Source organism: Lepisma saccharinum, chromosome 20 (assembly GCF_977018435.1).
Source record: "Lepisma saccharinum chromosome 20, izLepSacc3.1, whole genome shotgun sequence".
NCBI lineage: Eukaryota > Metazoa > Arthropoda > Insecta > Zygentoma > Lepismatidae > Lepisma > Lepisma saccharinum.
Genome location: NC_139248.1, coordinates 70805119 through 70819580, shown reverse-complemented (window position 1 = coordinate 70819580; position 14462 = coordinate 70805119). Strand labels below are relative to the sequence as shown.

Below are 14462 nucleotides of genomic sequence, written 5' to 3'. Positions count from 1 at the left end.
ACAGTAATCTGGCACAGTGAATTTAGGTAAGTGGTGGCAACAATGCAATGAAAAGCACGTGATCTTCTCACACCACAAGAGTTTAAATAAATCAACAATGGCTTTCAAAATATAAGAGAAACGAACGGCGTTTGACAGAAACATGAAACAACAAATAGATATAAGGAATTTAACTCAGAAATTATTAACTTCGGCTTCAATTCACTGATCAAAATGAAACTTATAACACTCCTTAGAACATTTAAAAGCAAATGAAACGATTAATGTTGAAACTATGTAAATTGCTTAAATTTGCCGCTATTCATACTTGTAGATATGTGTATTGATTATAAAGGCGGCCATATTTATGAATATATATATATGAATTATTAACTATATAATACTACTAATAATAATAATATAAAACCACGAAGTAATGGCAAACTCGGGGTCATTACAATGGAAAGGATGATACATAAAGTATAAAGATGTTCAAGGTAGTCTTATTGGCGCTTTCGTTTGTACTGAGCACCCTCATTTTCTCCTTTGAAGCTCCAACAATAGTCAGCTAAAATAGTAATCCCACACTTTCCTGTGTACCCTTCTTCTGAGACACGAATTGTCTGATGAAATCGTTCACCATGTTCATTTGATACTGCACCTAAGTTTTCTGGGAAGAAGTCTAAGTAACTGTGTAGATAATGAAGCTTTAGAGACATGTGACAACCCATTGCATGAAAGCTCAGTAGCAGTTCATCTACAAGTTCGGCATAATGTTCAGATTTTCGGTTTCCAAGGAAATTTGTTATCACATTCTTCAGTGCAATCCACGCTCTTTTCTCGTTTTCATGCAGGATTTCGTCGAATGTTGAATATTTAATGATTTCTCTAATCTGTGGTCCGACGAAGATTCCTTCCTTTAACTTTGCATCTGTGATATGTGGAAATATTGTCTTTAGGTACTTTAAACCACCACCCTCTTTATCTAGTGCCTTCAAAAACACCTTCATTAATCCTAATTTTATGTGTAATGGTGGTAAGTACACATTTTTTGGATCAACAAGAGGCGTGTGATTAACACTTTTCTGTCCAGGAACCATCGACTTTCTTGTGAGCCAGTGTTTCACACGATAGTGTTTCTCTTTCGCCCTGCTATCCCATTCACACAGAAAACAACAGTGTTTTGTATATCCTGACTGCATTCCCAAAAGCAGACCAAGAACCTTAAAATCAGCAAAAATGTGCCACGGATGATCCACATACTTCATTCTGTCAAGCAAGAGCTTCATATTTTGGTATGATTCTTTCATACCTACAGCATAGGCGACTGGAATAGCAGGGTAACTATTGCCATTGTGTAATAACACAGCTTTGAGACTGAATTTCGAAGAATCAATAATTAAACGCCATTGATTCATGTCATACTCAATGTTTAATGCAGACAAGTCCACACACATCAGTACAGTACACCAAACCTTCCTAACAGCTGAAAAAATTCACTAGATCACTTCCACGACAGCGATACATTGTTTCTTTCGTGTACTTTCCCAAAAGGTTCCAACCTTGTAGTCTGGAAGCTAATAGTTCAGCCTGTGATTTTGACAATTCCAGATCTTTCACGAGATCATTTAGTTCTGCTTGGCATATTATATGTGGGTTCCCCACATACACAGGATCTTCACTTCCTTCACTTTCGGATTCACGTTCAGTATCACAGTCACTCAACGTCCAAGCATTTGGTGACACAGGAGCAGGTAACTCATTACAGTGTGGAACAGGCCTAATAGCAGAAGGTACACATGGGTAGTTGATTGACTTGTTTGTTTTTGCGGGTATTTCACGAATGTTTGTTAAACAAAAATAACAGTCTGTGGTGTAGTCTTGTGGCTCACGCCACACCATTGGCACGGCAAATGGCATTGCCTTGTGTGTTCCGTTCAACCATCCCCGAAGGTTCACAGCACAGGATTTACAACACGTGCGGAGCCCATTTTTTATCCTGGTCCCAGTTGCAGGAAAAGTACAATTCATAAGCCTTTTTCACAGCAGGTGTCAGGTGAGTAACATTGGACTTAACAGTCACTCTTCCACATATGTAACAGAACTTGTTTGGGTTATTTACACAACTTCTTGGCATGATTTACAGTAAAGATACATCAAACGCATATAATGTCAGAACCGGAGATACTTGTCACATCCGAACAGGAATATCTAACAGTCACACGTAGCAACAAACTAAAATCTTCGTGCTGGCAAATCCAGCTTTCAGTACCTTTTGAGCAGTACATTAACACTGTGTGAACTCATACAAGAGTTCTTGGAACAGACAAACATCCAGAACAACAATGAATAACAACACACAAACACACTCTCAATAATGTACCACCGACTACTGATACGGATTTTCACGAAGTGTTGCAACTTCACAAGGGGAAGTGTTGCCACCTTGAAAGAGGGAAATTTCGTATTTTAAAAATCCCTTTTTTTGCATTTGCGGGAAAATGGAGGCTGATACAAACAAATTAACTAGTGCTCCTACATCAGGGTACCAAGGGGTATTATGGTCACAACATACCATCCATGAAAGAAAACCTTTGTTACACAGTGTAATTGAAAATACATTGCATTGTTGCCTAGGGTGTTTTGAATATTCTGTATTAGTTTTGCTCATAAAAATATAATTGTAATGTAACAGTTTCGTGTTATTCGTGACACTCATGCTAATGAGAGTGTACAATTGATTGGTAATGATGGAATTTTTGTAATTATTATAATTAATAAACAAGTGCCCTTCTATAAACAAAGAATCAATAATAAAAAAATATTATGTTTTTTGTGAGTTTTAGCGAATGGCAAAATATGGGTGTGACACTCGTACAATTATTGAAGGCTAAAATTAGTAAACGCGGTAAGTGCCACAATAATTCAAACACAGTTTTCCACGTTAAACTGTGAAATGTGCTATCCTTGATAATGTGGTAATCGTGAAAAGTGGCTGGTAGACCTCTAAGTAGTTCAAAGGGCGTGTGAAAAAAAAATGTTTTATCGTGTGAGTCCATATCGGTTGAGTCAGTGGGTTGTGCCCTGCTGTCAACTCGCAAAAGTCACTGCTTTGCTATACATTCTGCTCGTTCCATCTACATGGCAGAACTCTGTTCAATACTAAAGGCGCTGTACTTTGCTAAATCTCACACTTTGCAAAAGGTCCTCATTTATTCGGATTCCTTCGTCTGGAGTCTGGAACCACTCTCTTCTGGACACCCTACAATGAAGTAAATTTTCCTTCTCTGTCAGTGTGGGCATCAAAGGCAACGAAGCAGCTCCTGGTGCTGCCAAAATCTGCTGATGGAGACGGCAAAATGCTTTGGACTTTGCATCGGCCAGAGACCTTCAGAATGAGTTCAGCTCTTTCCTCCTTGGGATTTGGCAGAATGGGGTAACGGGGAGCAAGCTCCACCCTGCCACACCCTACATTGGTGCAAGTCGCTTAATGTTATTTTAAATGTTCAGCACATTCTTATGAAGTGTGCAGGTTTTCATGAACTTGACCGTTTCATCTCAATCACCCAGAAAAATTCGTTACAATAGTTTACTCGAATACATACAAGTATAACAGTAGAAAAATTTATCAAAGATACCATCTTAACCAGGCTACAACCATGGAACCAGCGGAACCACATTCTGTTTCATGTAGTACGCTTAACATTCGAGGGTAGAATGAAAAGGTTTTCGAACCCATAAAAATATCATCCACGACTATTTTGATAAGTAACAGTTATATTTGGAAAACTATTTTAAAAAATCATCATTAACTCAAGTTCCAGGATGTTAACAAAATTACCATTAACTCGTAAATTTTCATAAACCTGGAAATTTCGGTGGTGGGGGCCGCCTACACTCATAGACATTTATATTTCCTTATAGACTTCAAACATTTCAACGTACCAGCAGACAAGATTCCACTATATTTTTTTCAGTTTAATACAGGGGGCGCCAATTTCAGCTCACCCAATAAGCCATAACCACGCTAAGTTCGTCGGTTGTGAGAAGTACACCATGTCCTTAACCATTCCTCACAAGGCAAAATCACATGGCACTCCCAACCTATCAGTGATCACGAAATATCACTACCTCCGAAGTCTTTCGATCGTTGTTTCCTCATTCCGTCGTTAGTTCAATGTTTAAGGTGACTTACGCGTCACCCTGTACTTCTACAATTCGAATTTTACGTTCTATTATATCTTCATGCATTGAAATATAACACATTTCAGCTACTGATACAATATATGGATACGTATAGTCGACGCGCTAGCTACGTTAACGACCGGCTGGCTTTGAAGTCGACGGAGCGCGCCCACCAGCTCCAACAATCAAATTCACGGCACAGTGTTGCTACACATCTACTCTACGCCACTTTGTCCCTCAGCGCACGACCATTTTTCCACGGTCTCCACATTGAAGTTGCAAAGTACGGCAACAGCGTATCCGTAATCATGTGACTGAGACTCCACGTGGAGTAGACGAGCAGAACGGCAGCTGCGCCCATTGGCTCAAGGACTCCACGTGGAGTAGACGAGCAGAATGACAGCTGCGCCCATTGGCTGAAGGTTGAGTGTGATTGGACGAAAAGAACTCGCCCGCTATTTATCCCCAGCCACGTTTGTGGCGGCGGCTTTCTTTTAGTTTTCGACGTTAACGAAGTAAACGCGTGGACTATAATAACCTTCTGATAAGGTATTGTGGCAAGAAGTATTTAACATAATATTCATGACAAAACCTATTTAGTCCCTAATATTCTTCCTTAGATATATATTTTCCCCAAGATATTCTGGCTATTAGTTACCCTGAAGTAGATGAACAACACCCCCAAAGATCATTTCTGTAGTAATTACTTCCGGGTTCGATCCTAATTCCACGCTACTGTTCCGAGTTGAACAGATGGAGGCTAAGGTGTGCAAAGGCTCTTTTGTTTGTGATTGCTCTACAACCCACTTGGAACAAAACCGATTCAACAACCTTAGTATGGCGAAGGAGAGGAGATGGGGTGGGGTGGGGTAACAGCTCTTCTTCGTAGCCTCTCCCCTCCCATCCTCTCATTATTTTGCCCCATTCATGTTCCTGACCGTGGATATCTGCGGTACCGTGTAACTTTGATAACTCACTTTCGTGCCTTCTGAGCACTTTATAGGAAAAACTCAATACGCTGACCAAGGCAGAAACGTAACGTTTCAAGGTCTTCTTCAGACTCTGTACCAAGTACAAATGAAACAAGGTACAAAACAGGAAGATATATATACGCAAGAATCACTCCCCTCCAGACACAAGATTATTAGAAAGTTGTTTTTTCTGGAACATTCCAGCAGGTGGCTTTTCCTTGTCAACTGTACTTTCACCTGACAGGCGATTTAGCTAAACATTTCCTTTCATCTGGAAAGTGGTTGGACTCTTTATCTCACGTTCTTTTTCCTTTCTTTCTTCATTCCTCTTTGTTCTTCTCTCCTCTTTATAGGATTTTTGTTAATATAATTTCTTTGTTGCAGTAATCAACCAGTAGTCATGTTTGCGAACCTAAGTGTGTAATTACTGGCCACCACTTTTAACATGGTGAACAATGTACCCTAACCAGGGGCGGCTCAAGATAAAATTTTCACCCGGTCGAGGTAGATTGTTGGCACCACACCACTTTCCACACTGGTCCCTTTACTTCTCACTCCCAATATAAACCTTCACCATGTTACTTATCTCTGTTCCTTCCGCGGTATATTAGCAGAAGGTAAACCGCAGTATCTGTTCGAAAAAATGCATTCTCGTAGGGATATCCATGAATATGCTACTCGCAAGCGGAACAATTTCGATTTACCCCATCATTCTACTACGGGCTACAAATAATCTTTCTCCCTTTCGGCTCCCAAAGCATGGAATGCATTGCCTGCAAACATTGCATGCATAAATTTCAGAGGTAAATTAAAAGATATACTGGAACAATGGCAGAGTCGAGGCACATATTGAAGGTATCAAGTCAGTACATGAAATTGTATTTTTATTATATTGTATTACTTTTGTCTTTTATTATTACTAATTATTTTGTCTTTTGTATTTGTAGTTAATCACTTTGTGTATTCATTTAATTTTGTGTATCTCCTACAAGTATATGTATTATTTTACATGTAGCTCACTGCTCCACATGCAGTTTATTATATATGTAACGTTATTGACAAGGGTTAGGTGGTAGAGCAGCCTATAGGCTGAACCTCGCCCGCTTAATAAATAAACTTATTATTATTATTATTGGTGGCCGCGGTGGCTCAGTCGGTAACGCGTCTGACTACCATGCTCAAGGTCCCGGGTTCGATCCCCGGCCGGTTCAAATCCGGGAACTTTTCTAACGGTGAAAGCGGCCCCGGCGCCCACCCAGCGTCGAATAACATGGGTACCTGGGGGAAACCCTGGGGGGTAAAGGCGGTCAGGGGCGTGATGCTGATCACATCACCCCCACTCACGACCGGATCAAGAAAGTGTGGGGCGTTACCCCCACACCCCCTATACGCCTTCATGGCGTGGTGCTATGCACAGGGGAACACTTTACCTTTTTATTATTATTATTATTATTATTATTATTATTATTATTATTCACAGTTCTAAATACTTTAAGTGTTACTGTTAAAGAATATGTTTATTGTACGTATGCATTTAATTAAAAATTACATGATATCAAAATTGCAGTAATCTCTTAGTTTAAATTGTTACATGGTCTTGAAATGTATGTACAAGTGTATTATGTTATGCAGCACCAAGTTCTAAGATTTCAATAGCAATGAGAGCAATGAGAGCAAAGGCTATACTGACCTGTGCTTCTGGAGACCCAAAACGTTTACTTCATTGTGTACTTCTTTGTGCGTACCTATTATTAACTGACTGTAGGCTTGAACTTGGTGAATGATGAAAACCACTTCTGATTTCCTTTTTATCTGCGGCGATTAGTTACCTGCTATATTAATATCTGCCCGCCACAGCTTCACTCTCCTTTTTTGTGGTACGAGTGAAGTATTTAAGTCACCGCAAACATCGTGGCTGGCGAAACGTTATCGTTTTCGCTTGAGCAGTATTTTTCCAACTTCAACTGGAAATTGCCGGTATACGCAACGGGGACGGAAATAGTCAACTGGGGTATTTGTCTAATTTTATTTTTTGGCCTACGCATAATTTGGAGAAGTAAACTTTGATTGTAGATCCGTATTGCAGTATTGGGGACTTGCATTCATGCTTTAAAAAAAGGTGAATTGTCTAGTGCGGGTCCTTTTACATACTCCGAGGCTGACTGGAACAGACAGGAATTAGTTCAGATAGAAAAATCCTGGTGACTTATTTACGAGCATTGGGTGCTGAGTGTAAGTATGACTGGATAATTTATCTGCATTATATGTATATAAATTTATTTTTTTAAAACAAATTGTGTTAATTGAGAGAAATTGTGAATGAGTGAGTGACTGTTTGTGTTTGATTATTAAGAATTGAATTACAAATACCAGGGCCAGCTTAAAAAAAATGAAGGGATGTCTTTTTTGATACAGTGAAGTGGGATAAAATGTGTTGTTGAATTGTTCAAAAATTTTGGTTCTGATTTAAAGTTAAGAGGCGTTATAGTATTACCGGATAATTTAATGTTGTTCGTAAAAGACAGTAAACTACGTCGCGATTAATGCAAAACTACTTCTAGATGTATATCTGTTGAATTACTAACCTGGTTATAACTTTTGTTATCCTGATTTCTAAGTTTATAATAAAATATCTGTTAAGATAGAATACTTTTTTAATCCATTAATCCTGGAGGTATAAAATAGAGTTAAATTAAGCAAGTGAATTAGTGGTATGAATGTGAATATCTGTGGTTTCAGTGGGCGTACGCAAGTCGTCGGAAAGGGGAAATAGACGATTCCCCAATTTTCCGACAAGATTGCGTTAACCCAGATTGTAGGGTTCGTGCAATTGGATTCTCTCTCTTTCGACTTTGTATTATATCAGTGGACCTCATAAAGGATAGAATATAGAAACGTGGTATACTAGTATTTTGATAGCTCGTTTCCACTATATAAGATAACAATGTACTATAAAGTACATACCGGTAACAAATATCATGCTACCATAGAAATTGAAAACGTAAGTTGTCACATATCTTATTTATTTTTTATACATAGACTTTATCTTTTATAAATCTTTGTATCATACTTTTGCTCTCAGCAAATAGATACTTACCCTTCAATAAATGATGGATATTCGTTTACGTTGTTCTGCCATCTCTATTTATTTTTCGAAACTCCTTTCTTTCCATCCTTTGTTGTTTCCAATTTGAAATATCTGGTTTGTAACAACTCTTTTTAAAATAAGTAGCCACACTTACATAATCAATATTAAGGTTTTGGCGCTACTCAATTAGGACACCCTGGTTTGGCTCCCCTGGCAGTTGTCCGGCGGCCCTTAAGCCGCCCCTGACCATAACTGAGTGTACCACCTTAGTATTAATTTCCGTTCATCTCGGACGATTGGCTGTGTCCGTCAAGGAAACCGGGAACATCTAGCACGTGATTCTCCTGTGTTTACAGACGCTGACATCGTGAACAAGATGGGCCGAGTGATCGGGTGGGGCTACACGGTGAACCCTGAGGACCTGGGCTCCGAGGAGCGGCTGAAGACGCTGTCCAAGCACCTGCTGGAAGTGGACCTCCCCATCATGAGCCTGGACGACTGCCGCACGAGGACCGTCTGGAAGCCCGACGAGATCACCGAGAACATGATCTGCGCGGGCTTCATGGACGGGGGAAAGGACGCCTGCAATGTAAGACGATCAGGGAGGTCTGTTTTCAAGTACGAACATAACTTAAAATTTTGACATCAATTTTGCAAGTGAGGTAGATAACTTTGACCGATATGGGTTTCGATGTCTCGCAGGTGACTGTTGTCTCTAAATAATTTCAGCATGCTGATTCCAAAAATGAAATCCACTTTTACCCATCACGTAGTTTTTTTTTCCAGAAAATAGCAATATATTAACTGCCTTCATTTCACAATAAAATGTGTACTTCCATTATTTCACAAATAGATGGCTCTGGTTAGATGGTGGTAAAATATTGATTTTTTACAATACAAATCCTCCAATTTTGAACTATAAATGCATTGGAATTGTATGCATTTAATCCACCTTAACATGACATATTGGCATGAAAATTGTATGAACTTTAATTACGTAGTTTTATTTTCGAAATCCCTCATGAAAATTACCTTCACAAAATATCCAATACTCAATGTCATAATATAGTGGGTTGATTGAACTTAGTGAAATGGGAAAAATTCCTGACCTAGGGGAAAATCCTGACGTGATGGGATGAAATTGATGTCATTTCCGTGATCAGAATTCAAAATACTTCCAGAATCACCTATTGGTTTGAAAACATCCGAACTTTTTTCTGACTGTAATTATCGTAATTGTGTTACGTCAATTATAATTGAAGTTAGTGCACGAAGTTTTCTATTCTGGGCCTCCTTTACGATTCAATCAATGTAAAACAACATCCAGTCAAGGATTTGTGAAGGGAACGAAAGCAAGGAGAAACTGCTTTGAGAAAAGGCTAAAATGAAAAGATACTTGCCTGTGAGTGAAAATATTAGAAAAAACCAAGTAACTCTGGCATAAATTGTGTTGTGCTGAGAGTGACCAATAAATAATATAATCAACAGTTAGTGTTTTTAATCCCGGGGTTTCCACATATATAATTTCTGGACTATTTGTAACTACACAAAACAATTCGTGTTCGTGGCTATCTTTTAAAATTAGCAACAGAACGAACCTTTTAAAAATTTAAAGATTTACAAATACGGTCATACAGGCAAAGTTAGTTCAAACATCAAGGAAACGTGTAATAGTAAGCAAACAATAAATAAAATGTGATGGGCCTTGAAAAGTTGGATTATTGTTGGATATCACTAACAAAGAAACAAAGATTCACATGATAATTTGCTTTTGATAGTTTCCTTGTGTAAGCGTAAAAGAAAGTAGGTACATGACGTGAATTGGAAAAGTACCAAGTTTGGTGAATTACGTCATTTCATAAAACAGTCTCCTAAAGATGAAGTTAAATTTAAACACTATTTCCTGGCATGGGGAGGCTCCTTTCTTCATGATCTCCCTCCATCTAATTTATCTATTCATTATTCATCCTTATCGCCGCCACTTGTCAAAGAGACTTTAAAAAACAAAAATATAAAATACAAACTGAGGCATTTTAACTTCGGTTACATTATAACTGTTCACTCGCATCGTTTTGTGATTTTGTTTCAAATCATGCGTAAAATAAGCGAATGAACATTGTAACACGTGTATTTCGTTACCAACTATTATATTGAAAAGCATTTAACTGATCTAATTGGGTCTGAACACTTTCAGGGCGACAGTGGAGGGCCCCTTATGATGCCAAGCAACAAAGTGGCAAACAAGTTCTATCTAATAGGTAAGTATACGTAACTATTTGCATTAATCGCTAGTAGTAAAGTAGAAACGAGTTGAACTTTAGCACAATTGCCAATGCTATTTTCATAGCTTTTATGGGTTCACATTAAAATATTTCATAGCTCCTCTAGGGTACGGGCCTGATACACCCACATTCTATAAATATTGACAGAATCCACTTGCGTCATTCTATCCCCACACTTAGAAAATATTTGTGTACGACATAGCAAGTGATAAGCAAGACAGCAGCACACAGTAGACGATAAGAAGAAGCTAAAGTAGGTGTTGAGAAAATGCTCAGAAATTGTTCCAGTTGAGGGGACGACCTTGTAGACCAGAATCATACATCTTGCGGAAGAGAAGAAAAGTCTGCGGTGGCTTGTGACATGTGAGCGAGGGAACCTATCGAAGAATAATTATACCGTCCCGGGAATATGAGGAGCAAGGTCGCACATAACGGAAGAGAAGGGAAGAAAGCGAGTGGGCGGAGCAAAGCAGTACACGCTGCTGTTAACAACTGGTAGCTGCAGCAGTATTTCTCCTCCATACACTCACTTCCCCTTCACGCGTTCCTTGCGCAGAGACTTGTTTTCACTTCCTCGCTCCAGAGATTCCTGGGATAGAGTATACAGTAGATACTAAATTGTTATATTGGAACATCAACTGGGAAGATAACTGTTTGGGTTTATTTTACTTCTTTTTTCCACTTTTGGCTAATCGCGAAGGTGAAGATGAGTGATGTGATGAAATTGATGAAGGGACACTCACAAAGAACACCCTGTCCAGGCTGGAATTCGAACCCGGGATCCCTGGCGTGGTAACTGCTGTGCTAACCACTCCGTCACAGTGGTTGGTGGTATGAAGTACAGAAGAAACAAAAATGTATGGCAAAAAATGAAAGAAGTGTGACAAGGACAGTAGAAAAAGAAACTTAAAATAATTCAGTCATCTGCCCTCTTTCTTCAGGGACCAACCTTCTTGGGGATGGGGGGCTTATATGGACTAAGAAAACCACGAACCCAACCAACATTTTGAAATATGAGCTTATATTAATAAATTAACACAAGATTCGTTTAAAAGTAATTAATTCTTGCGACGGAGTGGCTTTCCTAAAGAACTGAGCATGAAAAACTGATTAATTTAGTTGGAGTTTAAGTCCACTTTATGCACACTAAGGCTAATTGGGACTGGACCTACAGTTTATGCAATCAGTGGCGTGCCCATGATTTTAGAAAAGGAGGGGTTTTGTATACTTTTTCTTGGTAGTCAGCTCTCATTTTGTTATATTTTCCTACCTTTGACGTTCTTTTTTTAGGAATACTGGGCCAAAGGAGGGGATTATAACCCCCACCAAGCCCCATTGGGCACTCCACTATCTGCAATACATTCTAATATATTGCTGCAATTTTAAAATTCGGCTAGCAAGAGTGAAATATTTTTAATGACATGTTCATTATTATTATTTAATGAGTGATTACATGATACAGAAAACACACAAGCATTGAAACACACATAGGTACACTACTCGTTATTTATAATAAAGGTAATGGGCATTTCGATAAACGAACTCGAAATATTAATTTTCCTTTTAGAACTGAAAATTCAGGCGTCATGGCAACCAGCCGCCTTGTATTTTTCTACCCCCGTGCAAGGATATGATTAAAGGAAGATTATCCTATATTCTCCTTCACTAAATATTCTCTAGAACGACGTCGTATTTCGTTTGCGTGACCACCATCACTACATAAGGAGTCCCAGGTTTATTATCGGGTTTAAATGGATATTATAATTAATATAAAACCATTTTGTGAATTACAGGATTGGTTTCCTTCGGAAGGGACTCTTGTGGGAACGCCAACACCCCTGGCCTCTACACCAGGGTGTCAAATTTCCTGGACTGGGTGCAGAAGATTCTGAATGAAAATAAGGCCATCCAGTGCACGAATTAACAAGTGTTCGAATCCTTCAACTCAAGCAGTCTTCAGATTACAAAGTCTCAGACATTCACTGTGTATACTAATGCTCAAAAATAATATTGACGTATAGTTAAGGTTTGCATAATCTGTGTATAACATAAATACTAAGTCGAAGATTTTTAATTTATACAATTGCAAGTATTGATTCTAGAATTGAAAATCTACTATTGCATTGTGAAAGAAAATTGTTTCAAAAATTGATTGAAAGGATAATAAACTCTCTTTTCAAATACTATTTTCACCCTCTTTTGGTTCCCATATTGTTGTTGTGGTTCTTTTAATCTGCTTTGAGACGTCTCTGGCTTAAATGAGGATGAATGATGAATTGATACATTCGACGATTAAGAAGTCATCGTCCAGCTTTCTACCCTCTAACTGGCCTAACGTACCATTCCATATATAACAAACGTGTACATAACGAAACGTCTTACACTATGCTTATCAGTGGTCAATCATTTCTTTAAATTTCTTTCAAAAGTTTTAATTTATGAATATGACAGAAAATGCAGAGGAGAATCTATTATTTGAAAATTGTTTAGTATGGAAACCTAACTGAAAAACATATGAGAATTAAATTAAAGTTCGTACGATGCACAACTCATAATTACTGCAGACGTAATCATTTCGTGCACAGTAATGTAGAAAATATTTTGTACGTACTTAGTAATAAATTGTTACTGCCAGTAAAGGATTTCAATTTTAACAATTTAATAATTCCAGTGCAATGTACATAATGAGCATATTTACAGAATTTAATGAATTATGTAATGTAATAAAATCTTTTCGTAATTACTCGTATATATTGGTCATTTTACTTCGTTTTTCTACCTCGCTGCATTAATCACGACGACGAGGCTGGGCGGTGAATTGATGAAACAGCTGAAGGAACAAAAGAAATGAAAGTTCTCTATTCGAACTAGGGCTTTCTGAGTGGTACAGCATAACGGGAAGTGACGACATCCCATTCTTGAATCAAATGTTCTGATATGCCCCAAAATGTAATTTTTGTATCGAAACTCGGATCTCTCCGTAATAAGTGAACCCTGGAATGAATTTCAATGTGTTTTATTTTACGTTGCTTTCCTGCGACTCTTGTCCTGTCGCGGTGACTAGGAGAAATATTGCTGTCCAGGGCATCCGGGACTGTCGAGTGGCCATGAGTCGACCACTCAACGCTCTAGGCCACCAAGGTGGCTGTGTAATGGTGTAAGCTGTCCCAGGTTCGATTCCCGGTGGGAGTCCCCAAAATTTCGGCGTCGTGAGGGCAATTAGGGAGATACTTGAAAAGATTAATGTTATTATAATAAATATAATAATTCGCATTATACTTCGTTCAGACAGATTAGTAACACAGTGCATCAAATTCGTGTTTGGAAAATAAAAGTGCGGAGAAAAATTAAACACAAGAGGTTACCGAATATTATTGTACAAAATATGTGTCATACCCACCCATCTGCGATTGTATCGTTTCAAGTAAAAATGTATCTACTCCCCGTATTTCCCCACTCTTGTGTACACTCATGGAAATTCTGAGGTATGTTTTTTCCCGTGAGACAGTAATCCTAAAAGGTAAAGAAAGGGTTCAACAACACTAAGTTGTTTTTATTTAAAATATAGTAACCCTCAAGTAATGGAATTGGACAACCGCCTTTTATGGCTTTAGGATTTTAAAACTAATAAAAAAAAGGTAAAGTGCTCCCATGGGGTGTGGGGCTCAAGTGGTTTAAAACTAATGAACGTTATTTTTCACTTACTCTTGTGCTCTAAGTGGTTTTGTAATTAATAGGGAAACGATTTTAAGGTGCCAAATTATAGTCGGGAAAGGAAAAAGAGGTTCTGAAAATGTTTTGAAAAAGTTGGAAAAAGGTGCTGATAAAATGCCTTTTTTCGATCTCGTATTTTTCTGCGCTTTCTGTACATAACGTGCGCGGACCACATAGAGAACTGTAGTTCTGCCGAATGGGTTTGTTGAAGTTTGTGTTTAATCTCGCGGATTTGCTACATTA

At 38.4% G+C, this 14462-nt stretch overlaps 1 protein-coding gene and 1 long non-coding RNA gene across 4 annotated transcripts in view; one reads left to right on the top strand and one right to left on the bottom strand.

Moving 5' to 3' along the window:
• The window catches only part of LOC146003326 (serine protease 1-like), a 46217-nt gene extending 33526 nt beyond the window's left edge, over positions 1 to 12691 (top strand). For all 3 annotated transcript variants that reach the window (XM_083141605.1, XM_083141604.1, XM_083141603.1), the window contains exons 5-7: positions 8580 to 8812; positions 10418 to 10481; positions 12299 to 12691. In XM_083141605.1, the coding sequence (XP_082997731.1) occupies positions 8580 to 8812; positions 10418 to 10481; positions 12299 to 12429 (428 nt within the window). In that variant the 3' untranslated portion in view covers positions 12430 to 12691. The remainder of the gene's footprint in view (positions 1 to 8579; positions 8813 to 10417; positions 10482 to 12298) is intronic.
• Positions 1 to 14462, bottom strand: part of LOC146003333 (uncharacterized) — a 399672-nt gene that overhangs the window by 75879 nt on the left and 309331 nt on the right. The gene's annotated exons all lie outside the window — the stretch shown is intronic.